This window comes from Sitodiplosis mosellana, unplaced genomic scaffold, assembly GCF_009176505.1.
Source record: "Sitodiplosis mosellana isolate CC-2019 unplaced genomic scaffold, AAFC_SMos_1.0 Smas_scaffold_3, whole genome shotgun sequence".
NCBI classification, from domain to species: domain Eukaryota; kingdom Metazoa; phylum Arthropoda; class Insecta; order Diptera; family Cecidomyiidae; genus Sitodiplosis; species Sitodiplosis mosellana.
The window spans coordinates 3,858,272-3,884,354 of record NW_022595246.1 but is presented as its reverse complement, the minus strand read 5'-3'; the positions used below and the strand labels follow the sequence as shown (position 1 = coordinate 3,884,354).

At 35.2% G+C, this 26,083-nt stretch overlaps 8 protein-coding genes across 11 annotated transcripts; 4 read left to right on the top strand and 4 right to left on the bottom strand.

Annotated features, from left to right (window-relative positions):
• The first annotated feature begins 6 nt into the window (after positions 1-6).
• On the top strand, positions 7-1,989 carry LOC129565583 (heat shock protein 23-like). Its single transcript, XM_055440600.1, has one exon. The coding sequence runs from the start codon at positions 1,110-1,112 to the stop codon at positions 1,656-1,658; it is 549 nt and encodes a 182-aa protein (XP_055296575.1). The 5' UTR covers positions 7-1,109; the 3' UTR covers positions 1,659-1,989.
• Positions 1,990-6,828: 4,839 nt separating this feature from the next.
• Positions 6,829-10,630, bottom strand: LOC129566191 (dnaJ homolog subfamily C member 7). Of its 2 annotated transcripts, XM_055441900.1 has the most exons (6): positions 10,532-10,570; positions 10,152-10,263; positions 8,541-8,947; positions 8,329-8,423; positions 7,953-8,160; positions 6,829-7,820 (listed from the first exon to the last, which is right to left on the bottom strand). In XM_055441900.1, the coding sequence occupies exons 2-6, from the start codon at positions 10,256-10,258 to the stop codon at positions 7,162-7,164; spliced, it is 1,476 nt and encodes a 491-aa protein (XP_055297875.1). In that variant the 5' UTR covers positions 10,259-10,263; positions 10,532-10,570; the 3' UTR covers positions 6,829-7,161. The 2 variants fall into 2 exon arrangements, with proteins under 2 accessions (XP_055297875.1, XP_055297876.1); XM_055441901.1 differs by having other exon boundaries at positions 10,152-10,630.
• A 654-nt stretch (positions 10,631-11,284) lies between these two features.
• Positions 11,285-13,042, bottom strand: LOC129566193 (phosrestin-2). The gene is made up of 4 exons (XM_055441904.1): positions 12,514-13,042; positions 11,936-12,414; positions 11,702-11,831; positions 11,285-11,584 (listed from the first exon to the last, which is right to left on the bottom strand). Exons 1-4 carry the CDS (start codon positions 12,949-12,951, stop codon positions 11,489-11,491), a joined length of 1,143 nt encoding a protein of 380 aa, XP_055297879.1. The 5' UTR covers positions 12,952-13,042; the 3' UTR covers positions 11,285-11,488.
• Positions 13,043-15,693: 2,651 nt separating this feature from the next.
• Positions 15,694-18,608, bottom strand: LOC129566192 (uncharacterized). The gene is made up of 5 exons (XM_055441902.1): positions 18,116-18,608; positions 17,659-17,691; positions 17,498-17,566; positions 16,293-17,418; positions 15,694-16,197 (listed from the first exon to the last, which is right to left on the bottom strand). The coding sequence occupies exons 1-5, from the start codon at positions 18,203-18,205 to the stop codon at positions 16,055-16,057; spliced, it is 1,461 nt and encodes a 486-aa protein (XP_055297877.1). The 5' UTR covers positions 18,206-18,608; the 3' UTR covers positions 15,694-16,054.
• Positions 18,609-19,543: 935 nt separating this feature from the next.
• Positions 19,544-20,149, top strand: LOC129565674 (methylated-DNA--protein-cysteine methyltransferase-like). The gene has a single exon (XM_055440786.1). The coding sequence runs from the start codon at positions 19,544-19,546 to the stop codon at positions 20,147-20,149; it is 606 nt and encodes a 201-aa protein (XP_055296761.1).
• Positions 20,150-20,495: 346 nt separating this feature from the next.
• Positions 20,496-21,426, top strand: LOC129566189 (methylated-DNA--protein-cysteine methyltransferase-like). Its single transcript, XM_055441899.1, has one exon. It carries the CDS (start codon positions 20,718-20,720, stop codon positions 21,330-21,332), a length of 615 nt encoding a protein of 204 aa, XP_055297874.1. The 5' UTR covers positions 20,496-20,717; the 3' UTR covers positions 21,333-21,426.
• A 2,187-nt stretch (positions 21,427-23,613) lies between these two features.
• On the top strand, positions 23,614-24,697 carry LOC129566188 (uncharacterized). Of its 3 annotated transcripts, none has more exons than XM_055441898.1 (6): positions 23,614-23,656; positions 23,725-23,825; positions 23,936-23,998; positions 24,082-24,291; positions 24,358-24,426; positions 24,499-24,697. In XM_055441898.1, exons 2-6 carry the CDS (start codon positions 23,783-23,785, stop codon positions 24,609-24,611), a joined length of 498 nt encoding a protein of 165 aa, XP_055297873.1. In that variant the 5' UTR covers positions 23,614-23,656; positions 23,725-23,782; the 3' UTR covers positions 24,612-24,697. The 3 variants fall into 3 exon arrangements, with proteins under 3 accessions (XP_055297873.1, XP_055297872.1, XP_055297871.1); XM_055441897.1 differs by having other exon boundaries at positions 23,615-23,656; positions 23,740-23,825; XM_055441896.1 differs by having other exon boundaries at positions 23,621-23,825.
• A 180-nt stretch (positions 24,698-24,877) lies between these two features.
• On the bottom strand, positions 24,878-25,932 carry LOC129566187 (protein CWC15 homolog). Its single transcript, XM_055441895.1, has 2 exons — positions 25,677-25,932; positions 24,878-25,583 (listed from the first exon to the last, which is right to left on the bottom strand). Exons 1-2 carry the CDS (start codon positions 25,805-25,807, stop codon positions 25,028-25,030), a joined length of 687 nt encoding a protein of 228 aa, XP_055297870.1. The 5' UTR covers positions 25,808-25,932; the 3' UTR covers positions 24,878-25,027.
• Positions 25,933-26,083: the final 151 nt, after the last annotated feature.

The window sequence follows — 26,083 nt, the reverse complement described above, 5'->3', positions numbered from 1 at the left end:
TCGCCAACAAGGAAGAGAAGAAGGCTGTTAAGAATCTACCGAAATCAAAATAAATATCATTCCTTCAATCGAAATCCATCATCAACAGTTATTTAAGTTTCAATATTTGAATACCTCAATAAATCATATTCTGTTAATATTTTTAAGTCATGCTTCGAATATTATTCCACACTTTGTAGAAAATACAAAAGTTTAGCAATAAAATTAAATTATTTCATTGATTTAAACATAAAATGTTGGTCTGTTATTTCGGAAATTGAGCATATAGTATACCAAATGTTCAAACATGTTTTTCGCTTGCATTTCCATTTTGACTATACATTTCTAGGTCAAAATGTTTCCTTTGGAATGGTAAGTAACTTATTAAATGAAAAGTGGAGTTGAACTCATTTTGCTGGCAATGAATTGGTTTTGTTTTCAATCAGTTGTGTATTTGAACAATAAATTGTGTGATATTTGGTTAAACAGTTATAGATAGCATTATTGCATTTCATTTCTTTTCCATTAATCTGTATTCTCCAGTTTGAAACCAAAGTTTTACTTCATTTTCTAAAAACAATTCTATTTCTTTCAATGCATTGTGCATTGAGTTTGATTCGAAATAGACTACGTCAACAGCTTGAATTTCATATTCAATGAGAAGATGCTGCACATTTGACATTGTACATTTATTCTAAATCAGATATCAGTAAAGAAAAAAATAGATTTCAAAATAATGGAAAAATCACGCAAAAGTTTTTCCAACAAAGAATTCGCATCATTTCTCCGACAAAAAAACCGAATGAAACTGGTATAAAAACAAATATTTCGTGTTCGCCAGAAAAAAATCAATCGCAATTCAAAGCCCAGTGGAAATTAAAACTACGCATTTTTTTAACTTGTTCGAGTGACTGTTGTCTATGGTACTTTCTCGAAAGAAATGTTTTTCCATTGATGGCGCATTATGTGTGCGTAGAATGTGAAACGGTCGAACAGTATATAAGCGGTGCCGCATCGAAAATCGCGGCAGTTCAATTCGAGTTCTGTATCAAAACGTTTCGATATCAGTTAAAGGGTGTGAACAAATAATCAATTCCATACGTTATTTCAGGTGTGAAAACGAGTAAGAGATGTCACTTCTTCCATATATTTTGGGTGATTTTCTACCACCAAAACGATATAATTCGAGTGCTGGATCATTACCGAGTCATTTGAGCATATCGCCAAAAGAGTTGGAACTGATTCAATCATTAATTCGTTATGGTCAATTGAGACGACTAATTGATTTCAATCGATTGGCACCTAAATCGCACATTGGCAAAGATGGTTTTGAAGTTCGTCTGAATGTTGAAAATTTTAGGCCCGAAGAAATCACGATAAAAACGGTCGATGACTCAGTTATAATTGAAGCAAAAAATGAGAGAAAGAATGATAACGAATTGGTATCAAGTCATTGCCGTCGACGATACGAATTGCCCAGTGGATTTCGACCGGAGGAAATTACTGCAACGATGTCATCGGATGGTGTTTTAACAGTTAAATGCCCCAGAGCTTCAATCGACAAAAACAACGTACGACAAATCGAAGTCAAACAGACAGGACCAGCAAGGCAAATCGATGATGTGGATAAAAAATCCGAACAACAAGAAAAAAAAGCTGATCGCTGCCGAGTTTTCTAAACATTTAATATTTTTAAGAAAATGTGCTATTTTCTATTCACGCTTTTTTACTTTAATTTTGTTTTATTCCATCAAATTTATTTTATTATTTCTGTGACAATTTACGAGAGAAATAAAGAAGAAAATATTTGTCAAAAGTATTGTCTTTTTGAACGTCTTTTCTGAAGTTGAATTTAACTTAAAACGTTTTTTACTGAGAACTTTTCATTTGTATCTGCATCAAATTTTTCTATACTGTGGAATCATTCGTGATCGCATTTTCACATGCATCCCATTTCTCAATGCTTTGCTTAGACGGAGAAGAAGTGCGAATCTTCAGTAGTAGCCATCCATCGCGAACTATGTGATAAAATTGAAATTTTTGGTTAGATCTTTCACTGATCGAAATTGATTCGAATTCCAAACATTTCAAAACATACCGTATGAAAAACCAATCATGGTGAGTATGACCAATTCAAATAGAATTGGTAGTAAACTAAACATATCTAACAATTCATGTATAAATTCTGAAAATGATTTAGTTTCTTCTGAAAGTGTTCCATCTAATATTGATGATAGGCAGAGATAAGTCGAAGCCAATAAACGGTACTCCCGACACATAAGCCACCACATTTCTTGGTTTTTCTTTGATTTTATCATCTACAAATGCTATCGATACCAACGTAGAACCTGTAAAATTGAATTATTTAGTTTAATTTAAACTTCAATACCAGCATTATAAATATCATACATACCCGGAAATGCCATGATGAATTCTAACAGCAATCCCCACAACAATGGGGGAGATGCATCTGGAAAATCTGTTTTATCCAACGAACATTTCGAAATCATGTATAGCATATAATTCACCACAATGAAGCAGAAAATATTGAGAATGGCCCTGAGAATAACGCTTTTCCATATGAAGTTTTTCTTTGTCTACAAACAATAAGATGAATGAAATATCAAACAAAAATTACAACATTCAGTTGAATTGATGAACTTTGTCTTTCGCATGGGATATATTACCTTACGAATTACATGGTAAATGAACATTATATGGTTCAATGTGTTAAACACCATGTAAGCGATGGCAAAATATAGGAATATTTGTGCCAATGATATTCTTTCAAGATTATGTTGCACATCCGATAGTGAATTCCAAAGCATTACAGCCAGAAGAAAATGACACCATTCACACAGAAGAAAAGTGGCAATGTAGTAGGCTGTTTCTCCTAGATAACTTTTCGGTTTGAAATCGTCCACAACGTAGATGACCAAGCCTATGAACAACACAATTTTTGCAATTACATTAATTTCATCAATTTTTTTTGTTAACATTTACTATTGGAACTATTTGCAACAGTTCTCACCTATTACCACAGTAAACCAATACATCCATTGGATTTCGGAATTTGGTTCCTTTAGCGCACTAACATTGTCTATCTTAGAGAATACCTGAGACTGAACTATAATATTAAATATGAGGACGAAAAAGCCATTTACATCAAAGAAAAAGGTAAAGATCGAGTCATCTTTAAAAATGTGTCGTTTGTTTGCCATCGTTCCAAAAGAAAGAATTAGAAATAAAACGTATGTTCGTAAATTAAAATTCTTTGTGAAGGAAAAATTAAGTGATGTGCATACGGCATCCATATACACAAAACTAATCAGACGCAGATGTTTTCGACACACACAGCTGTCGTTCTGTTGTTGTTATCCTTCTTGATGTACATCTTTTCAAAAACCCGCCAGAGGTCGTTGCTTTTGAATACAGTCAAGGAATGAATGTCCTGAGCGGCGAATTTGTTCGTCTTTCACATCTTCATTATGTTATATCTGAAGGATTTTTCTAAACAAAGAAATTTTAAACATTTTTGGGGGAAAACGAATAATTTCAAATCTAAATGAAATCAATTTAGTAAATTAAGACTGCATAGCACTAGTATATTCTAAATTTTAAATGTAAACATAATTTTTAAGGGCATACATGTATTTGTATGTGAATAACATCATTTGCTGAATAAATAAATAAATATGAGTCTAAAGATGAAATTCTGTTTTCATCACGATTGAAAAACGTTCAATGAGCTTGCGAAACGAGAAATGCTTTCCAAATGTGCCTCGATGTTCAACACGTCCAACCGAATGGAGTTACAGTAAAAACCGTTGATAATTCCGTCATCGTTGAGGCAAATCATGAAGAACGCGAAGACTCACCCGGCTACATCTCCAGGAAACTTACACGACGCTACGATTTACCGGAAGGATTCAAAGCCAAAGACGTCGTTTCTTCAATTTCATCCGATGGTATTCTCTCAATCAAATGCCCGAAATTCGAACCAGCTATCGAGGGAAACGTTCGCTACATTCAAATATAATAAATCGGGCTTAAGACAGCGTACGACAATTCGATGTAGTACGATCAGCCAGAGAAATTCAGAAAAGAAACAAAGAATCAACAAAACGAAAATAAATATCTACGTATATATAAAGATTTGATGCCATTGCTTGTTGAACATTTTTTTTTATTCAATTTTAATACCACTAAATTTAAGAATTCAAAGAATAATTTAAAGTTTAAGAGAGAATTTAAAAAAGTGTTGAAGAAGTATTGTCTTTTTTAAATGGTTTAGGAATGGCTTGAAATGAATTTAAAACTTTTGTTCGCTAACTTAAATTGAGAACAGTGGTTTCAATCCGTAGTCGTATCTATATCTTCCAAAATCGTTGACGGTACCAGATCTGGGCATTTGCACAAGGATGAAGCGGAAAATTAAATAGATTGAGGCGACAAAATGGAAAATTCTTTGCACAGAATGCCACTGCACCGCGTAGATGTATCCCATTTCCGAATGGTTTGCTTTGACGAAAAAGAAGTATGACTCCTCGATAAGAACCATGCATCGCGAGCTGTTGAATGAATTAATAGTTTTTGTGAGATTTTCCTATGAATTGAAATAACTCAAATCCAAACGTGTTTTGTACAAACAAGGCATGAAAACATACCATATGAAAAGTTTTTCATCATCAATAGAATGAATTCAAACAAAGGTGATGATGGATGACCGCTACCTTTCCGTGAGCGTTCTTCAGCAGAATGCTTCGTTTCTCTAAACATTACATACATCACAATCAGTAGAATGAACGGAATGACTGTCCCGAAGATCATTATAAGCGAGGAAAATAGGGGTACTCCATACACATAAGCAATCACATTTTTCAGTTTGCCTTTGATTCTTGCATCAATCCCAAATACTTTACCATTTTCATTATAAAATTGAACAATCGTAGACGCTGTAAAATTGATGATATCACATTAGTTTTGTTTCGAAATTATATTTGCGAAAATGTGCATACCTGGGAAAATCATGATGAACATTGCCAAAATACTAAAACATCGGTCATCTCTATCCGAGTCAAATTGCGTAATTGCTATTTATAGAAACGAACACACCACAATCATTGAGAGAACATTAAGAAATGCTCTGAGGATAACATTTTTTCATACGAAGCTTCTGTATGCGGTCTATGAATAATGGACCGAGAATAAATTATTCATTTAATTGGACTGATCTGATCAACTTCGTTCATCGCATAAATTATCTTACCTTGCAAATCACGCGGTGGATTATCATTATATGATTCAAAGTATTAAACACCATATAAGCGATGGCAAAAGATAGGAATATTTGTTGAAATGAAAATTGATAAAGTTTGTCTTGAATACCTGATAGTGAGTTCCACAGCAATATGATTAAAATGAAATGACATGATTCACACAAAAGAAACGTTGCGACGTAGTAGGCCGTTTTACGCCGATCATTTGTTGGTTTGAAAAAGTCCACAATGAATATGACGAATGCTGTGAATACGATATTATTTTTTATATTTATATATTGTTTGAACTTATTATTGGGACTTTTTTTTCTTGAATTTCTTACCTGTAACTATAGGAAACCAATACATCCATTGAAATGTAGTTGTTTGTACATTAAGAGGACTTTCAGATTTTGATGAAAATATGATACTTAATTGGAGAATAGTCAAACCAGACACGAGAAACAATACTGTGAAGAAGGCGTCATGTTCAAAAATCAGACTTTTGGTCGTCATTGTTCCAAAAGTGAAAAACAACTGAAGTACTCGTGATTTTATTTTTCGTTTGCAAACTGAAAATGGAATTCGACTATGAATGTGAATACCTATTTGTACAACAGATACTGGATAAACATAGCTAGGTATACTTTTTGGTATCCTCTTTTGACAGTTTATTGAAACAAAAAAACAGATATATGAGATTTATTCCCAGTCGACAGAAACAAAATAGAAGTATACGTTAGAAAAGTCATGCCTCGTAATTTAATGAGTAATTTCTTGTTCATTTAATTCAACTTCAATTCTATTTTACTAGAAAATCTATTATAACCGTATAAATTTTCAGGAACACAAAAGTGAAAAGAATCATTTTCAAATAATATCTTTTTACCGCTTATAGTTTCAAATAAATTTCACGCATGTAGGAATTTTTCGTGTCGAAAAAAAGCATACTTCCATACTTCATACTAATTGAAAATAAATAATTATAATATATTATAAAGAATATCAATTTCATTGCGAAAATTGAAACCATTTCAAAGTGATAAGAACATTGTTCGTGTGTCAAGAAATCGAAATCTCAAATTTATTTTGCAAATATCGCGTTCAAGTTCATACAAATGTAGATATTGAATCGTATGCAATGACATTCATCTACTAATATCTAAAAATTATTCGCAATATTCAGCATTAATACACAGAACCAAGAAATGCATTGAATTATGTACGAAATATCGTCGATCGAGATATCAATAACGAATTCTATACTCTGATGATTTAAGTCATCTTGCCTCATAAATTAAATGGTAGATTATATGGTTCAACGTGATTGGATAAATTTATGTATCAGACATGCCTTCAAAGCTAGGTTTTGCTCTATGAAAATTCTTTTTTTTCCAATATAGCTCGTATAGTTCAGATTCATTTAAAATTATTTTTTTCCTTAAAAAAAAATTCCAGATTCTTATTGTTAACGGAAAGATATTGAGATTGCTTCAGAGTAATTTCAATTTGTTTACCTTTTTTCAATTGCTGTCATCAGAAAAGAGCATCTAGCTCCTCAGAACACAAAAAAGAGAACACCAATTCAAGATTAATTCGAAATATTTCTTTATTCCATATTTTCTAGTAATTCTTGATCGAACATAACGATAAATTATAACGTTGTCTTCAAAGCCAATTTGTTATCCAAAAGAGATTAGTGATCGATATAAAACAAAAATCCATTGCATTGCCTTGAAATTATTTATGAAATAAGATAAAAGTCTTGGGCAATCAACACATTATTGAACAAACTGTGTTTCTGATCTGTTTTCGGTTTTAAATTTGTGTTTTGTGTTTATACTTAAACTAAAAAAAGAAACTATATATTTCATAACAGAAGAGAGGGAAATTATGAGGGAAGCAAAATGTCGTTGTGAATGTTTTAAAAGAAAGTGAATGGATTATTGTAATCATTCGAAAAATGGAAATATTGTCGATACATTTGTGATGGATCAAATTCGACATCGTCCAAATCTTGTCCATTGTCAAAGCGTTCCTTCTTCTGTGGATCGGATAGAATGGCGTAGGCTTCGCCGATTTCTTTGAATTTCTTTTCCTGTTCGCGTTTCTCATCGTCCGATGCGCTGGCATGACGATCTGGATGATGGACTAGGGCACGTTTTTTGTACGCCTTTTTGATTTCATCGTCCGATGCGCGCTTGTCAATTCCTAAGATTTTGTAGTAGTCTTTTCGTTTCGATCGCTTGAGCGCAATTTTCGCTTCCTTGAGTGCATTTTTGATTTCAATTGTACGTTCCATTTTCAGGGCGGTCTCATAATCTTTCACCGATTCCTCGTAGTTTTCCATGTCATTGTGACACTTTGCACGCAACAAGATCACTTTGAGGTAGGCGGGATTGGTTTTCAATGCTTCGCTACAATCGGCAATGGCATCTCGAATGTTGCCAATTTTTGAGTTCATCAGCGCACGATTATACAGCAGCTTTGAGTTGATGTCAGCATTCAACGGGTCGATTTCAAGTGCTTCTGTGTATAATTTGTGTGCTTCACGGAATTTACCCACTTTGAATAGTTTGTTGCCTGTAGAATTGGAGACGTGAAATGATTTAGTTCGGTTTGAATTTGAAGCTTTCCTCCTTTCGAAACGAGGTGGAGTGATGCTTACTCAGCACCGCAGCCAAAACGAGTAAAAAAACTTACAAATCTACTTACCACTTTCTTTCTTTTCCTTTAAGCTCTTTGCCTTCAGTCGCATTATTTTGGCCTTGCTGTGGTCTGGATCTAATGTGAGCACTTGTTGGAAATGTGTCAAGCCTTTGTCCAAATTATCTTTGTAGTACAAGCAGAGACCGCGCACATAAACTGCGTCAGCGCTGGCTGTATCGGATTTCATACAGGCTACGGCAATATCATTTGCTTCCTGTGTCGATAAAAAAAACAGCAATGAGTCAATTCATTTTATGGATATTATTGCTAATCGTCACGCTCAATCGTGACGAATTTGCGTTTTTTTTTTTCGTTATTTCTCAAACGACGAAAAAAAAGTTCAGTAAGTAATGAATTTAAAACTAAAAAACTTGGAACCTACCTCAACACGACCAAGCAGAGCTAAGCATTCGGCTTTCAACAATCTAAATTTCGAACAGGCAGGTGCAATTTTGAGAGCTCCATCAGCGTGAAAAACTGAAATGCATTAAATAATTCATTCACAAATTGATTTGCGTCATTCAAATCGATTTTTTGTTCAGAATGATTTCGAAAGAATGTCCGATTTTAGTTGAGATGGAAACAATCACTCACCAGCTGTTCGGAAGTCCTTTTTCTCGTAGCTTTGTGTGATTTTTTCGTTGAACGACCGCAACTGTTTGCACTGTTCTTCGTATTTGTTGCAGATGTCATTGTTCGAACCGAGTGCGGCGAGTTTTTTTATTGATTGCTCAGCACCGACAATATCTCCTAGCATGAGGCAACATTTGATTATACGGTCATAGCCTTTGGCGAATTTGTCATCGAATGAAACTGCATCACGGCTGTCACGGAGAGCTCCTTTGAAGTCGCCCATCATCATTAGGCACGCCGAACGGTTGCCATAATATGCGGCATTGTCGGGACACAGTGTAATCGCTTCGCTGTACAAGTGCAATGCTGATTGATAATTCTGTGCTTTGTATTGATCGTTGCCAGCATTTTTCTTGTTCTCAGCCAGCCTAATATGGAATTAGAGGAAGGAATTATTTGTCAGATGCAAAATAATGTGCGAAAAAAAAACAATGGAAAAAACAATTTGCCTTTTAAAATAAACAGTAGGTTTCCTTTTAAGCTAACACAATCTATTTTGAATAAAGTCGCCTTGATATTGAGCGAAAGAGTTGATCGCGCTTATCTGAATCATCAACTCGTTTATTCATATCACTTTTTTTTTAGAAATAAGCAGACGGATACAAAGTGAGTCAAACAAAATGACAGACAAAAAAAAACATACAACAACCCATCGAAAAAAGAGTTGAGCACAAAGCCAAAATCGAAATGTCACACATAAGAAAGGCGCAGAAATATCAAGAGAGGAAAAAAACAGCATTGAAATGGTTTATTATACACGGGAATGAAGCTCCACCAACGCACAAACGCGTCAAACGGTGCATTGGAACACGAATGTTCCTTCAACCAGAAACACAATGACAAAGCAAACCAATGCGAACGACCAATGACTCTTTGCTCTTAATTACATTTTTATATGGCTATATAGTGAGGAGAAACCGTGAAATCGATATGCAAATCGAGAAATGGAGAGCCCGAAAAAAGAGAAATATGTTATATCGCATAGAATTTCTCTAATGTGAATGGCCTGCCAAAAGGATCGTTGGCACCTAAGTAGTTTAACTTCATTAGGTGCACACACAAGAGAATGCTGTGTGCTTGAACATATATACTTGATTCTCTATTTTTTCAGTGTGATGTTGACACACTTTATAGCAAGTTGCGGCGCACGCACAAATTTATCGAATCGAATGTTTACGTCAAAGAGTATGACGACAACAATGCCCACCAAACATGCATAATAATAGTCGATTGTCTGTCGTAATTCAATTGTGGCTCAAATCCATTGTCGCTTGGTCTTCGCTCTCTTTCTCTTTCACACTAACACTTATTTTGCCTGAGCTATTTTTCCATAACTTAATATTAAACTGCTGTCATAAACTAATTCCTATCGTTGATGTAACGTTTAAAATTAAATTTACTCCAAAAATTAATCATTGCGTTGAAATTTATTTTTTATCGAAAAAATGCTGTAATTTCACGCAAATTTCGATGCTAGCTTTTTGTTTCATGTATCCAAGGGACACATGAAACCACAACCTCAAAACGGTTCTCTTTCACGTTCAATCTATGTGTCGATGATGAAACACTTACGTCTGATTATTTTCGATCGGAATGAATTGCATTTCCATGTCTTCGTCGGATTCACTTTCGGTGTCGCTATCGATCACAATTACGTCCTTTTCCTGATCCACATCCATATACACTGGCCGAATTTACAGCGAAAGTTTCACCACAAAAAAAAAACGAACAAGAACCGAAAAGAGAAAAAGTAATTTTTGGCGTGGAAAAAAACCAACTACCACAATGCCTTTGTATTTCACAGTATATTTCGAATTTTTATCGCATCCACGTTAGATCAGCTTCTGACTGCGTTATTGTAAATTGAGTGTGCTTTTTAATTTTCTACTATGTAATATTTTCTTGGGGAAAAACGTAGATAGCAAACAAAATAAAAATCCACTCTTTCTCACAATTGCAGTCTGTCTGATGTATCGCGTGCGATGAGAATCACAATGAAAAGAAAAAGTTATCGGTTCTATTGAACGTAAGCAGTGCCAACTTAACCAACAGCACAATGCACATGTCTTCCGTATTGTCAGGGTTGCCCAACACACCTTTCAATAACAAACGATGAGAATTTTGCAGCGAAAAATGGAGTTTAGTTTAAATATTTTTATGATTGCTTTGATTTTATCCATTTGTTTTTATTTCAACCGACTTTCAATACGATCAAAACAATTTCAATAGATTTGTTGTGCTTGAAATGCGTATTTTTTCATACATTGAAACAGCTGATTTTCAAATCACATCTGAAACCTGCTGAAAACCTTCAAATGTCGTATGACTGAAAAGAGAACGAAACATAGAAATCAAACACGACAAGTGCACCACAAACCACTGAACAAATGGTTGGAATTGAGTTCAACACAATATTTTCGGTTTCTCTCGGGGAAAAATTGAGTTTTCAAGAAAAATCTTTTTAATTTCATAATTTCTCAGGAAACATTTTTTTCTTCAAGCCTATAAATTTGATATCAATTTGAATTTCTTTTTGTTCTAATTGAAGACTCAAGTGTTGTATAAGCGGAGAATATGTGGCGATTGAGTTTAAGAGGACAGATGGTAGTGTTTGTTTAGGAGAATAAGTGGAGTTTTGCTCATCACATTCTCGCTCCATTTTAGACATCAATAATAATAAGGTCAAGAAAATGAAAAACCATCGATTTGATTTTGTTTTCAATTCGTTCAAAAGGATAAAATAAATAGAGCGAATTTCTTTTTATTAAATATAATATACACCAAAGTCGATTATACTTTTCCAAACATCTGATTCTCATGCATTCACACAAACTTTGAGTATTTTTTTTTTATTATGAGATTAATATATTTTCATAGCCATAGTTTATATCATCGTGACATCTGTGCAGTTAATCAACGTAGTGTGGATCTACGACGGTGTCTTGGCGGAATGAGACTACCTCAGCTTGGCTGTCGGCATGAATGATCTTTGGCTTGCTTCCCGGCTGAAAATAAAGAAAATAGAATGAAAATTAGTTCACGTTTCAATCCAGACAGACAGACAGACAGAGAGAGAGAGAGAGAGAGAGAGAGCGAGGGATGGGTAAGATTGGAAATATTACCTTTGGGTGCATCAAAACAAATGGAAGTTCAGCAGAGACTTCACCACCGAGAGCGCCCAAGAAGAGCTTAACTTTGACGGCATAGGATACAATGATTCCGAACGCATCACGATTTTCAGGAGTGGCTTGCCTATTATAGTGAAGAACATGGATTTGGGAATAATAATTAAAATAGAAACAAAATGTTGTCGATAAGAATGTGACAAACACCAAGATGACCTAGTTAATACTCACAAAGTAGTCGATGCCAAGTTGCTGTCTTCACGTTTAAGCTGGCCATCCAAGGCGATTCCCTGACGATTAGCATTGTTGCAAAGCAATGGAACGAGGTACATGGTTTTTTGTAAGCTTGATCCTGGACTGATCGGGCATCCTTCGCTAGTTTCAACCGAAGCAACTGTGTTACGATATTGACCATTTTGGAACAAAACTACATCGACACCTTGTTGAATCATAGCCTTGATCTTCTTAACGACTTTGTTCGAATTGTTTCGCACGACAATATTGACACCGATGCGTTCGCCATGGAAATAAAGTTGCTTATCCAATGTTACTTCCAATTCCAATTCGCCTGGGCTGAGCAAAAAGTCTTTGCGAACGATGGTGCATGGTTGAGTGCCTTGTTTGGCTGGAGCATATTGGACTTTGCGAATGCCCAAAGTCAAAGTGCTACGACGGTGGGTACGATCAGTATCGTTTTCACCGCTGAATACCTAGTTTTCAGATATGAAATTGAAGTGAATTAATATGAAGCATATGTTATGGGCATAAGACTAATGAAAACTTCTTAGAAAATGTGTAGAAAAACTCACCTTAACAAAGTAAGAGACACCGCATGGTTCGCCAGTTTCCTCAAGGCCTTGTTGCAAAATCACCGATGCTGGGCAGCTTGGTGCAATGTTGAACGTGAATGGGAATGCATTCGGTCCGAGTTTCTTGAGGAGACGTTCTTGCAATTTCGATGGTTCTTTGACCTTTTCCGTTGGTGGGTACAATTGCTCCGACACCAAATACAATTCCTTTTGGAAGTTCAAACCCATCACTTCATCTTCTTCGCGGCCATAACGGAAGCTGCACACAACTTGACCGAAAATCTTTCGCTTTTCGCGCACATATTCTTCGTCTAACACAATAATTCCTTCGATTGGTTCGACCGAGGCAATGTTATCAACATAGTCGCGTTTGCCCAAGTAAAGAGTGATTTTGCCATTTGGGGCACACTTCTTGAATACTTTGAAGTTAACAACCATTTTGAATAGATTTTTTTCTTTTGAATTTCTTCTACACTGAATTCACTTACTGGATGTATTCACTTGAGCAGTGACTACTGATTTGATTGCAATTCTCACAATGCCAGCCGCTTTTATAGTCAGACACGGAATATTTTCTAATTTAATTATCAATGTTTTTCCGCTTTTCCAATCGATAATTAGCAAACATAATAAACACCTCGGTGACCAAAAATGTATTCCATTTCTACGGATTCTTTGTGTTTATGATTCACCTTCACTTTGTTACTATTCGGCGACAAACTGACCGAAAATTTGCTAACCACCCAATTGCTTATACTGATGTTATGGTTTCTATTATGAAAATTGTCACATCATAAACTGTTTTCTGGTTTAGCAAAAATGACTTTTTTTTTCCATATGTTCCAGAAAGAAATGCAGAAAATAGTGTAATTTGCAACAACGTGATGTTGGCTTAGCCAAACGGTTCGTTAGGTAATTTATGGTCGAATAGCCGAAAGACGCTTGTCATAGGTTGTTATGATTTCATTGGTTTATGCACTTTCTTTAATACGACGATGAATAGTGATATAAATAAATCCAAAGCAGATCAATTTGCATTATGACCAGTCAAGTCTCGATGATTCTAGCTCAATCTATGAGCTCCAATGTACTACGTTTGAATTTTGCTTAATGCAATTGACATCGAATATTCTTGAACTTCGATGACAATATGTGACGAAGTTCTCTTGCACGTTTTTTTGACTTGAATCGTCCAAGATGAATCAAATTCGATAATCCCAGTGCCGAATATAGAATTGGGGACTAAGAGACATGGACGTGAATGTAAGTGAAAAATGGCATATAATGTTTTATTTATGATAAAAAAAATGCAATCAAAAAATAAAACCAAACAAAAAAACATCGTCATAGACATATTCTCATTACAATAAAAATGAACGAACTCAAAGAGTACAAACGAATCGAGCTGCAGATAAAATTTCATTCATACTTCTTCAATCAGTTTGGGTAATTCAGCATTAATACAAGTAAAAGGAAATAAACAGAGAGACAGTAGCTGCAGAATATGTCAAGAACATCGTCAATAATTTAATAGTCAAATGGAATATCACTTGTTCAATTTTCTATATATTTAGAAAGCAAACTTATTCATGACCCTCATACATTTGCACAACAAGACCACGTAAATATCATTTTAGATAGTTTTTCAACAACAAAAGTATGATTATGTTCAAGCTATAGGACCAATGTTTCAGCCTGATTAAACCAAGACACAATTTTTTCTAAACATACTTTTGACGATTGAATGAAATTTAATTTGTAAAATAACTAGTTAGATTTGCTGGCATTGATCCTGCATTGAAAATTTCAACGACGTTAAAAGTTGTTCAATAGTGAATTCTAAATACAACATTATTGGAGCCGTGACTTCATCACGATGAATTCTAGAGCAATCGATATTAGTATTTGCGGAAATAAAGCAATAAAAAAAATTCTTTATAAAAAGTGATTGAAAAATGTATTCTCATTATTATTATTAACAATAAAGTCCAAAAGTAATCACTTTTCAAAAAATTCGTCATAAGTTGCCGTGATTATTTCATAATTTTTGTGGAATAAAATTCGAATAAAGTTTCATGCATCCTTTGGGTTTAAGCTGTATCGTTCGGCGATGTCATACAGACAGAGTTCAATGGAGTGTAAAACCGACTCAACAAAGAGAAATAAAATTGTAGAAAGAGATGCTAAGCAAAAACGAGTTGAGTCACGATATTTTCTGTTGCTTAAGGTTAATTGCTTTATTGAGAAATAGCTATTGATCGTTGATAGTAGGTACTCTTTTATTGCTAGTACCTACAATTTTCCTATAAAATAATCCCATCTTCCAAATAACAACTGATATAAATGCGTGGAGAATTCAGCCCGAAAGGCATGATTCTATAACGCTTATTCATGACAAGAAAAGGCTGTTTTAAATGTTTGTAAAATGTGCGAGTACATTCCCCCCTAAACGAAAAACAGCAAGTTGAACAAATGTTGAGTAACATCGTCATTGCGATTTTTTCGTATTCTGTTTAAAATGTTATATGGTGCACCAGTCCCGTATAAACAAATTCAATTGAAAGAAAACGAAGCAGCGAAAAACGTAGAGTGAGAAATTCGGTTGTATGCATTGAAACGTCATTTATACGAGACGATATTGCGGGTAACATACAATATTCAAAAGAAGAGCAATGTTATTTTGCTTCGTGCGTACTATCCGTATTTCGCACTAACACACACACACACACACGGTCGCTGGCATTGAATGAAACCACGTGAGTTGAGTGTGTGTATAGCATGGTATGTGGCAGTGTATGTGTGGTTTACATATGAGCGATATTATTTTTTGTTACATACGGCAATACCAAAACCAGAGGAATGATCCGAGGCAATTCGTTCGTCAAATCAGTTTTTCCAAATTTAATGAAATGCTGTAATTTTTATGAATAAAGAAAATCTCACCCATTTTCATTGAGCCAGTATGTATGTAATCAAAGGCCTCCGTATTGTATGCTTCAATTTGCGTTGGCGTTGCTTTTTTTTGCAGGTATTTGACATATGAGCGCGGTAATAAAACTGGTTTTTATTGTAGACAACAGAATAGAGACTGAATGACATTTTAAACATAGATAGGAGAGATAGGAGATGTTCGTTGAATGACCAAAATTAAGAATTTCCCAATCGAAAACCGATGACCGATGATGATTGTGAAAAAAAATATGTAGCTTTATTGTTGACAGATGACACTCAATTCAACTGCACACAAATATACAAATTGAACTTAAAAACTGTAACTGTTTAAATTGTAAATTCTCTCATTCTATATTGATATTTCTTATAAATTACTTCAGAAAATTTTTGTTTTTTTTTCTCACAATGACGACTTGTTTCAGAGCAATATTCTTTCCATTGGATTTGATTTGGACATGCCTTGAGCCAAAATTGGGCTAATTAGAAGAATTCTTGTGATTCATATTTCAGGCTGTGTTCAGCGGTCAGTAAAGATTAAAATATATTATAGAATAAGCGTAAACTAATGAAATTTGGAGTGATGGAATTATTAGATGACACCATTGCTTTTGTGTCTCCCATTTTGTCGCACACAGAATGGACAAAACGTTCGCCGTGTTACTATTTCGGTGAAAATACTATGACAAGCCGCATGATATTGTCCGCAACATTTTGTACACTGGGAAAGATTATCTGCAATGAGAATTCCCATGAAAATTAATATCGTTTGCATAAGCGATTGTGACTAATCGTAGGCTCACTACGGAAAAAAAAACATGATTACTCACTTCGTTTGTAACAGGTCAAGCAGACTTTCTCTGTATTGTTAATCGATCCATTCGACGAAATCGATGAACTGGATGATGCATTCGATTTGATGCCTTTTCCCTTCTTGGGTTGAACCACTGGTTCTCTTGTTTGTGCATTTCCATTGCTTCCAACGCGACGCTTGGCACGTGTGGCTGGTGGTGAGTATAGAAATTGTCGTTGTCGCTTGTTTGCGAATTGTCTTTCGAACAGTTCAAATTTGCCGTAATGAAAATCGCCACGTTCGGTGCTTGTGCAGAGGCGCTTCTTTCGTTGTGGCCGTCGGTTCATCATGTATTCAGCGTATGCCGGTGTGAATAGACCGAATAGGCGTAAAAAGCCTTCTTGTCCGAGATCAGTTGCATCTTGTTCGTCTTTCATCGGGTCTATTTCAACGGATGAACCATTCGATGAACGTGACGATGACAATGAGTTACACTGAACGTTGAGTGTTGGCTCTGGTGATGCAGTTTCAATGCGATTCTGAGTTTGTTGCCCTTTGTTCACATCTTTTGCTTTGCTCAGAGCGGCTGTCAATCGTAATCGACTTAGACTGATGGCAGCTGGCTGTTGCTGCAATGGTTTCTCAACCACTGCCTCCGATTTTTGTATGCCAATCTCAGGTCTGACTACACGAATCGGATGCACCTCTGGCTCAATCTCTTCAATTTTCCGTTGATGAATTGGCTTCAGTAACGATTGTCCTGGTTGATTCTTCAGTACAACAGCAACAGGCTGATTGTTTGGCTTTCTTGGCCCCGAATACACTTTTTGCTCCACACGTACTTCTTCGGATTTAACGCGAATTTCCATCTTTTCTTCGTCCGATCCAGATGTTGGCTCCGTTTTCACATCCTCCGACACCGACGTTCCACTTGAATGACCATCTTCAACGGATACCGCTGGTCGAAAGTACTTTGAATACAGAGCATCTTCGGATAGACGGGTCTGTACGTTCATGGGCCGTATTTCGCCGGTGTTGGAACGTGAATAGCTCTGAAGCTCTGCACGCACCCAATTTGTCAATCGCTCACGATCTATCAATTTGGCATTCTTTGTGATTTGATGGTAGTCAATGAAAAATCTCAAACGATTGAATAGCAATTTCTGTAAGAAAATACACACAATTTAGCACACCTCTTCACCAAAACAATTTAGTATATGAAAAGCAATTAAAATAATTTACCTGTTCACCGCCAATGTCCATTATTTCCTTTTCAATCGATCTCATTGTCTTGTGGAGATGCGCCTCCGGCTGAAATTAACAATAAACATATTTTTTGAATTTTTTTTTCTATAAATGGCTACGAAACAATCACACAACAAAAATGAAGAAAGAAAACTCACAATTTTCATCATCGGTCCACATGATGCAATTTTCTGTGGAGAAGCAAAATCAATGAATTCAACAGATAAGCACATTTAGTTTATCGCTATTCAAATAAAACGTCAAAATTCTTTGAAGCATTAAAAAATAATATTTAAAGTCAACTCTATCCGAATGATTAGTTCGGGTTTCACGGCAAAAATATTTATCATTTACTCCTCAGTTGTTCAAATTGAAATGTGTTCATTTTGTGAAACCAAAATACGGGCTTCTTTGAAACGAACGATTCGTTCCACTATGAGCACCGTATTAATATCCGCTTATAGACACTGTGTGTGATTTGACATTGAGATCATCATTCCATTGTTTAAAACGAAAAAAGTCGTAAGTGCGCCTCATGTAAATTCCTCGTTGAATTATTGGCACAAGGAACCGCATGAGAAAAGTAAATTGGATTGATGAACTAGAAAAAATTACCTGATGAACTAAAATGTGGTTGGTCAAAGCTCGTTGACAATAGACCAGATCATTTTTGATATCTTTCGGAAATTCAAAGTCACTTTTCATGTTTGTTTGCTAAATTTTAATTTCAAAAATCACTAAAATTCTTATGAAAATCACCAAAATCAACTGTATTTTGGTACAATACGATTGAAATATGCTTCTAACCGATACTCTATGTCCGATGAATGGCACTGGTATCAGAAAATGTTATATTCAAAACCGGAAGAAATTTTATTTAATAAACTCAATTCAGCCGTAAATGACGTAAATTTGGAATACTTTCGTAAGATTTCGTTCAATTTTTTTTATCGGGGTTCAACACAAGAACGTTATTATTTGGGAATAAGAGCAGAAAATTAGACGTTTCAATTTCAGTTCCGCATCCAATGTACTGTTTAGTCAATGTGAATTTCTTATAGTGATGTTATTTTCTGTGTCGTTCACTGCCCAATGTCTCTCTCTCTTTATATATATATTCTTGAGCTATTTAGTGTTGCCCGAAACGAAATTTATGGATATGAATTGAATATGAACGGTATGCCAAGTGACAGGCATTCGTAATGTTTATCAATCCGTTTGCATTGAAAATTTTGCGTTTATCAGCATTTATTTGTTTGGAACGGATAGATTTTAATAAACCAAACAAAATAGGCCAATTTTGCTTATGGTGACATTTTTTCTCTCGCCGTTTGATTTGAGCCAAGTTGTGAATCATTTATGCGGGCTTTGATAAAGCATTCATGTGAATATAACAGAATTTCTCACTTCAGGCAACTTCGGTCAACTTCTCTTTCTCTTTGGCCAACAAATTTACACTATTAAAATAAATTGAAAAGACAACATATGGAACTTTTCTCTTGCATATTTCATTGTCATCTTTGAATTGTATCAGGACTTATTTTTTCGGTAACGTTTTTAGAAAAAACCTCAATCGGAAATTTATGCCAAGTAAAATTTCGCCAATTGGGGCATTGCTGTTGGTACTTCCATTTAAAACCCTATCGTCGATTGCATTTGTTTCAGTCTTATTTATTTGTGATCAATAAACGATATAAAGATGCACTGCAAACATGATCGTGTTACATGAAATAGAGCGTATTATGTTTTGCGTATGGTTTTGTATACGGTAATCAAGTATGTGAACCGAATACACGCACACATACGCACACGCAGCCAATTCATTTTAACATCGGTTTGACAATTCAGCATCGGTGTTTCGATTCGGAGGGAAAAGCAAATTCGAAGCGTTGCTCAAGTACTGCGTACAGCAGCAACAAAGCAAACGAAAGAAATAAGGATAACAATCAACACAGTCAACGAAGGTAATAGGAAAGAAAACGACGAAAGAAAAAAAAACTGTCAAAGTCAACACTGTGTTTATAAAATTGAAAGAAAATAAAAATGAGCAAATCGAAAGTAAACTCAAGAAGTGTAAGTGAATTGTTGAAGCCGTACGAAAATTTATTGGATAAACTACCGGATGAAAAACCATTGAAGGCAAAATTAATTGAAACACCATTGGGACAAATATTTGCGGTGTCAAATGAACGGGCTTTGGTGTTTGTTGTCTTTGCCGACAGTCGACACTTTGACCGTGAAATAAAGAGCTTCATCAAAATCCACTCAAAGGCCATCATTGACGAGGAGGTGAAACCATTGAAAACGGTCGAATCGGAAATCAAGGCATATTTCGATGGGAAATTGAAGGAGTTTGACACACCGTACGAAATTGATGCGGCTGGTACTGAATTTCAACGCAAAATTTGGGATGAAATCAACAAAATTGACTACGGAAAAACCATCACATTTGCTGACCTCGCCAAGGCTGTGGGTAAACCTGGAGCAGCTCAACCTGTTGCAAATGCTGCCGGTCGTAATCCAATAGCACTCATCATTCCAAGCCATCGTGTTTTATCGGCTGCCAAACCAAATGATGCCGGCAATAGTTGCATCGTACGCCGTGAATGGCTGTTGAATCATGAGAAGAAATTCGCACAGAAAAAGTGATAGTTGCATACATTTGTTGTTAGTTCATCTTCAATTTTTACTAAGGAATAGAAATAAATAATAAGAAATGTTGAAATAAAGCGGTTTTGCACGATTGTTTTTTTCTTTTCTTTTTTTTTTCATGGAATTGAATTCGGCCAAAAGACATAATTCATTATCATTGACTTGGTGCCAACGAAAACTTTTTTATCCAAACAGATAAAACCCATTTTTGATATCAGCTTCAGTCTCGCCTTTGCATTATTCAGAATCGTTTCAGTTTTAAATATTGATTGAATGACATAACCAAAACACACAATGCAAATATATAAACACAATGAAATGTCAAACGACAGCCTTTGTTTACCGCTCATTGTTTTTATTACGAATGAAAGGAAGGAAGAACAATTCGTTGGAATATTACGCGTGAAACTCGTCGAAGGAAATATTTGTTTAGTAAAAGTGTCTCGTTATATTTTGTGGTCGCAAAGTATCAATTTTGAATTGAGTCACGAGTTTTCTCCTCAAAATCTTCAATAAAATCAATCCAGTAAAATTGCAAACAGTGCAAATTCAATTCCAGTTAAATATGGGCAAAATCAAGAGAAATTCACTGAAAGCCACACGGGATGTGTTGAAACCATACGCCAGCGTTTTTGATGGTGATAAAAAGCCCCTCAAAGCAAAAGTCATTGAATCTCCAATTGGTGCATTGATTGCTGTGTCGAATGAAAACAATCTACTCTTCCTCACTCCCATTGGAGGCAAGCACTTGGATTCTGAGCTGCAGCAACTAACCAAAGTGTTCTCAAAGTCAATCGTTGAAGATGATGACAGCAAACCGTTGAAGTTACTTGAATCAGAACTGAATGAATACTTCATAGGTGATTTGATGGAATTTAAAACGCCATTTGAGATGAATGCAATTGGAACGGAATTTCAGCAGTCAGTATGGAATGAAATACACAAAATTGAATATGGCAAAACAAGTACCTATTCGGAACTGGCACGGAAAATTGGAAAACCGAAGAGCTACCGTGCCGTGGCAAATGCTTGTGGTCGCAATCCGATTTCAATTGTCATACCATGTCATCGTGTACTGGCCTCAAACAACGGTCTGGGTGGTTACAGTAGTGGTGTTGAGAAGAAAGTGTTGCTGTTGGATCTTGAAAAGGGAACGAGCCGTGTAGAAAAGAAACTTTGAAGCGAGTTGAAATGAAAGAAAATCTTTGATTTAGTCTAGAATTAAGCTCCAGTTTTACACAAAGGTCGCGAACTTGACAGTAAAAATAGAATAAGAAGAGTTGCAACTCAACAATAACAAAACAAAAACAAGAATTGAATGTGATAAGATGAAATCCACTGTGAGGTCACGATAATTTGATCGAAATTGCTACAAAATTGTGCCTAAAGTATTCACAAAAACCAGATTTACCATTAAACAGATAAATAAATCATGTATTCACAAAATGAAAATCGAGTCTTTTTACATCTATGATCAAATCTAAATCAAATCAAAGCAAATCTTATTTTTGAACAGGCGGCACTTCTGTTGGCTTCACTATCGATGGTTCCTCAGTTTTCTCTTCTAATATTTTATCTCTCAATCGTTTTGGCATGGCTTTTAGGTACATCCCAGTCACGGAACCATACAATTCGGTCATCATAGGGAATTTATCCTCAACACGCTCTCGAAAATCTGTAAACAAAACAAAAAAATCCTGATGAACCTATTCATTCAAAGTTGAGTTTGAAAACACTTTAACCTGGGTTGTTTTTGTATTCTCGATACAGATAATATCCCGTTCCGATTGCCATTACTTCCAAGGCCAATCCATAGGTGAAGGTGTTTCTGAAGATTCGTTTCCAGTTTACTTTCGGCGGATCCATGGCTGTGTGAAATGGAAATAGCTCTGCACACAAATACAGACTGACCGACTGACTGACTGAGTGAGTGACATAACCACAATTTTGTCATATAAACAACAGAGTGAAGTGTCAAACAGATGATACGAACGCATATGAATGGGTGAGATTGAAAACAAGACATATTTCTACAGCATATTTAAATGAAACACCAAAAAAAAGATTTTTTTAAAGTGTAACATCGGCAGAGAGTTTTTCAAAGTGAAACACCGCGTGTTACATTTCAATAAAATTTGTTTTCCATGATTCACCTTGAAAAACGTTTGCGGCGATGTTTCGTTTCGAAATATTCTTGTGTTGGTGTTGCATTTAATTGATTTTCTGCGCATGTTTTGTTTCAATATATTTTTATTTGATGTTACAGTTCGATAAATTGTCGCAATCAGATAATATTATTAAATTTTTGCATATGGAAATATCTCGAAAACGGCTGGGTAAAACGGCAAAATGGACCGTGATATCACTCCCAAAGGGAGTGCAAACACCCAGCTGGTTTGATGGCCTAGAATACAAATCCGGTGAAATTTCAGCTGATCCATGGATTTTCTGGATTTGACCAGATTCCAGTGCTTCCTCTTCTATGTGCATCTGTAAAGTCATTTTACCTATGTTTTGTATGGAATTTCACCACGAAGGAAAGAAATTGAAGTGCTAGAATCAGGTCGAATCCTGAGAATCCATGGATCAGCCCAAATTCCAACGGATTTGTATTCTAGGCCATCAAACCAGCCAGGTGTTTACACTCCCTTTGGGAGTGATATCACGGTCCATTTTGCCGTTTTACCCAGCCGTTTTCGAGATATTTCCATATGCAAAAATTTAATAATATTATCTGATTGCGACAATTTATCGAACTGTAACATCAAATAAAAATATATTGAAACAAAACATGCGAAGAAAATCAATTAAATGCAACACCAACACAAGAATATTTCGAAACGAAATATCGCCGCAAACGTTTTTCAAGGTGAATCATGGAAAACAAATTTTATTGAAATGTAACACGCGGTGTTTCACTTTGAAAAACTCTCTGCCGATGTTACACTTTAAAAAAATCATTCGTTTTTGTATCATTCATATATATTCCCAGAATATGTCTTGTTTTCAATCTCACCCGTTCATATGTTTTTAGACCTTTAAAAACAGAAAATAGCAATTTTGCTTTTTGACCAACAATTAATCTCAATTTTCGGAATTTTTGAAATCAATATATTATAATCGGTATAGCAAATGCATATCAACATGTATTATTTTTAATTTAATGACAATGAAATTACAAAACAATTAAGTAAAACCAATCTTATGTGGCATTTCAAGCGATAAAAATAAATGTGAACAAAATCGATAGAGCAAACACAATTGGTAGTTTTTATTTGCATTTTTTTCGTTTCAGATGATTCAATTTTGCTTTGATTTGAATCAGATTCCAAATTAATTGTAGCGCTCTCATTTGAATATTCAACCAAAAACCTCCCATATACATGAAGTTGGCTGTTGATGAATTGAAATGACAGCGCGAACGTCACTAGTGCTAGATTTTTTATGTCATTAGTGTGTTGATGCTTGAACGCTTTTGAATGTTTTCATTCACATCTGATTAACGTAGGCAAAAATAGATAATTCCGTCTTCCGGAAAGAAAAAAAAGAAATAAATTTTATTGAAAATCAAGTTTGCATATTTTTAGAATTGTTGTTAGCATTGTATGTGCATAATTACTGCCTCGAAATATGTCCAATCATCATTTACTTTCGGGGAACCCATGGGTAGTCGGTATGAATTCGTTCATCATTTGTTTTGTTTTGTTTTGTTTTGTTTTGTTTTGTTTTGTCCCATTTATTCATATTTTATCAATTTCGCATTTTCGTATATTCGTCGAATAGAAGAAAAGTTTGCAGAAATGGATATAAAGGATATAAAAAAGGAAATATTGCATGTGGAGATTGGTAAATATTTTATATTTTTGTGTGTATGATTGTGTATAAATGATTCAGATTAAATTAAGAAAATTCGATATATCCGCTTTCAGACTCAAAGGCTTACCTTGAGCATGCAATGTATCATATGAACGATGCACGCACATCACTTTTGCTCCACATGCCGAACAGCGACAATTATTTAATTGCATCGAGTAAAATGTTTTTGGCAAATATGAGGCAGGCGATCACCGCACAAAACGAATACATCGATAAGTTCAGTGTTGACCCGGATCCCGATGAGAGTAATGAATTGAAAATTGGTAAGAGACTTTTTATTGGAACGGAATAACAAAAAATCTAAAACATTTATTCGCGTGTGTTTTCAGCATCAAAAGGATGGTATAATTTGCTACTAAGACAACTTATGCAGCACAGAATCATTTTAGCGAACGCAAGTAAGACTTAAATCACTCTATCTTTTATCCTTATGAATATCAATCAGTAACGCATATTGAATTTTTAATCAGGGGCCTTGGGCAACCAAGATTGTGGCTATTTGGTCAAATTGGAAAGTAAATGGCAATCCAACTGGCGACTTCAAGAGCGACTTAGAAGGGATATGAATGCACGATATCCATAAATTCAAAATCAAGAGCGATCGAATATTTCAAATCCATTGTAGGATCATTCATCAAAGTATTCACAAAGCAAAAACCAGATTTGCCATTTAACAGATAAATAAAATATGTATTTACAAAATGAAAATCGAGTCTTTTCACATCTATGACACCAAATCAAAGCAAAGCAAATCTTATTTTTGAACAGGCGCCATTTCGGCTGGATTTACTATCGATGAATTTCATAAAATTGATTAAAACTACCAAGATAAAATCAAAAACAAATTCATTCTCTCTCGTGGTATCGATAATATACTTTATTTTGTTTACATTTATTTAAATCAGGGTGTAGTCTTTGAATGATACGATATTATTACAAGTTGGATTCAAGCCTAACATAAAAAAAACCATTTTCTTCAGTGTCTTAATCCAAACGAAATTACTTAATGTACTTTTCCATGAATTTTTTGTGAAATTCAGAGCGAAGCGAATCATTAACAAAGGCTGGTCCTTTTTTATCGGGTTCAGTACGAGCGCAATTCTTGAACACAACGTCATCATCCCAACGACGTTTAACCTTCATGTCTGCTGTGACAGCCTTACCGCTTGAGTAATTCAACAGTGGATTGCCCGACAGAATGTTTTCCATTCGAATTCGTTCATCTTCTTGTTTCTTCTCCAAATCCTTTTTCTCCGCTTCTTGGGCACGTTCGCGTTTGATTTTGTTCAATTCTTCGAGCAATGCGGCGGTGTCATCGTCCGAATCATCATCGGATGACGAAGAGTCCTCGTCGATCGGATCGTCTTGATCTAAATTTGCGGCTGAAACATGATCCAATTTTGGTTTCTTAGACGGTGCTGAAGCTTCGATTGCACGACGAACACCAGCTGGAATGGATTTACTGCTACTGCCACTTGATTTGGCTTCACGGTCTTCCAATTCTTTACGGAAATCACGTTGGCGGAGCTCTTCTGATGTTCCTTGGCCATGCTCTCTATTTAATCGAAGAAAAATAAATGAATTTTGCAATATAAATATGGAAAATAAAAAAAAAAATTGTTGAAAAATTAATGAGTGGACATTTTACCTGTATTTGAGTTTGGTATGGCCTGGCAAATCACGGCTGGAATATTGCTTCGAAAGGGCACTTAAATCCTTTTCACCTCTTCCGGAACCACCCCGAGCTGGATCGAATGTTGGACGAGCGGCAGTAGTCATCGTTCAATTGTTTGCAATTCGCGAGGAATCAATTTGAAATATAATTTTATGTTATTTTCTCTCTTTGTGTTTGCAATTTCTCTGGAATACGATTTAACACGCACAATAAAAATAATGAAAGTGAAGTGTCAAAGTCAATGCGGAAGCTGCAACTTCAGACTGGTCGCATCTTTTGCGGTGGAACTTTTAGCTTTCGGTCGGTCGTTTGAATTTTCAATGAAAATCACTATTTTGCGATGAAAATTGGATTTTTCAACTGATTTTGGAATATAAATA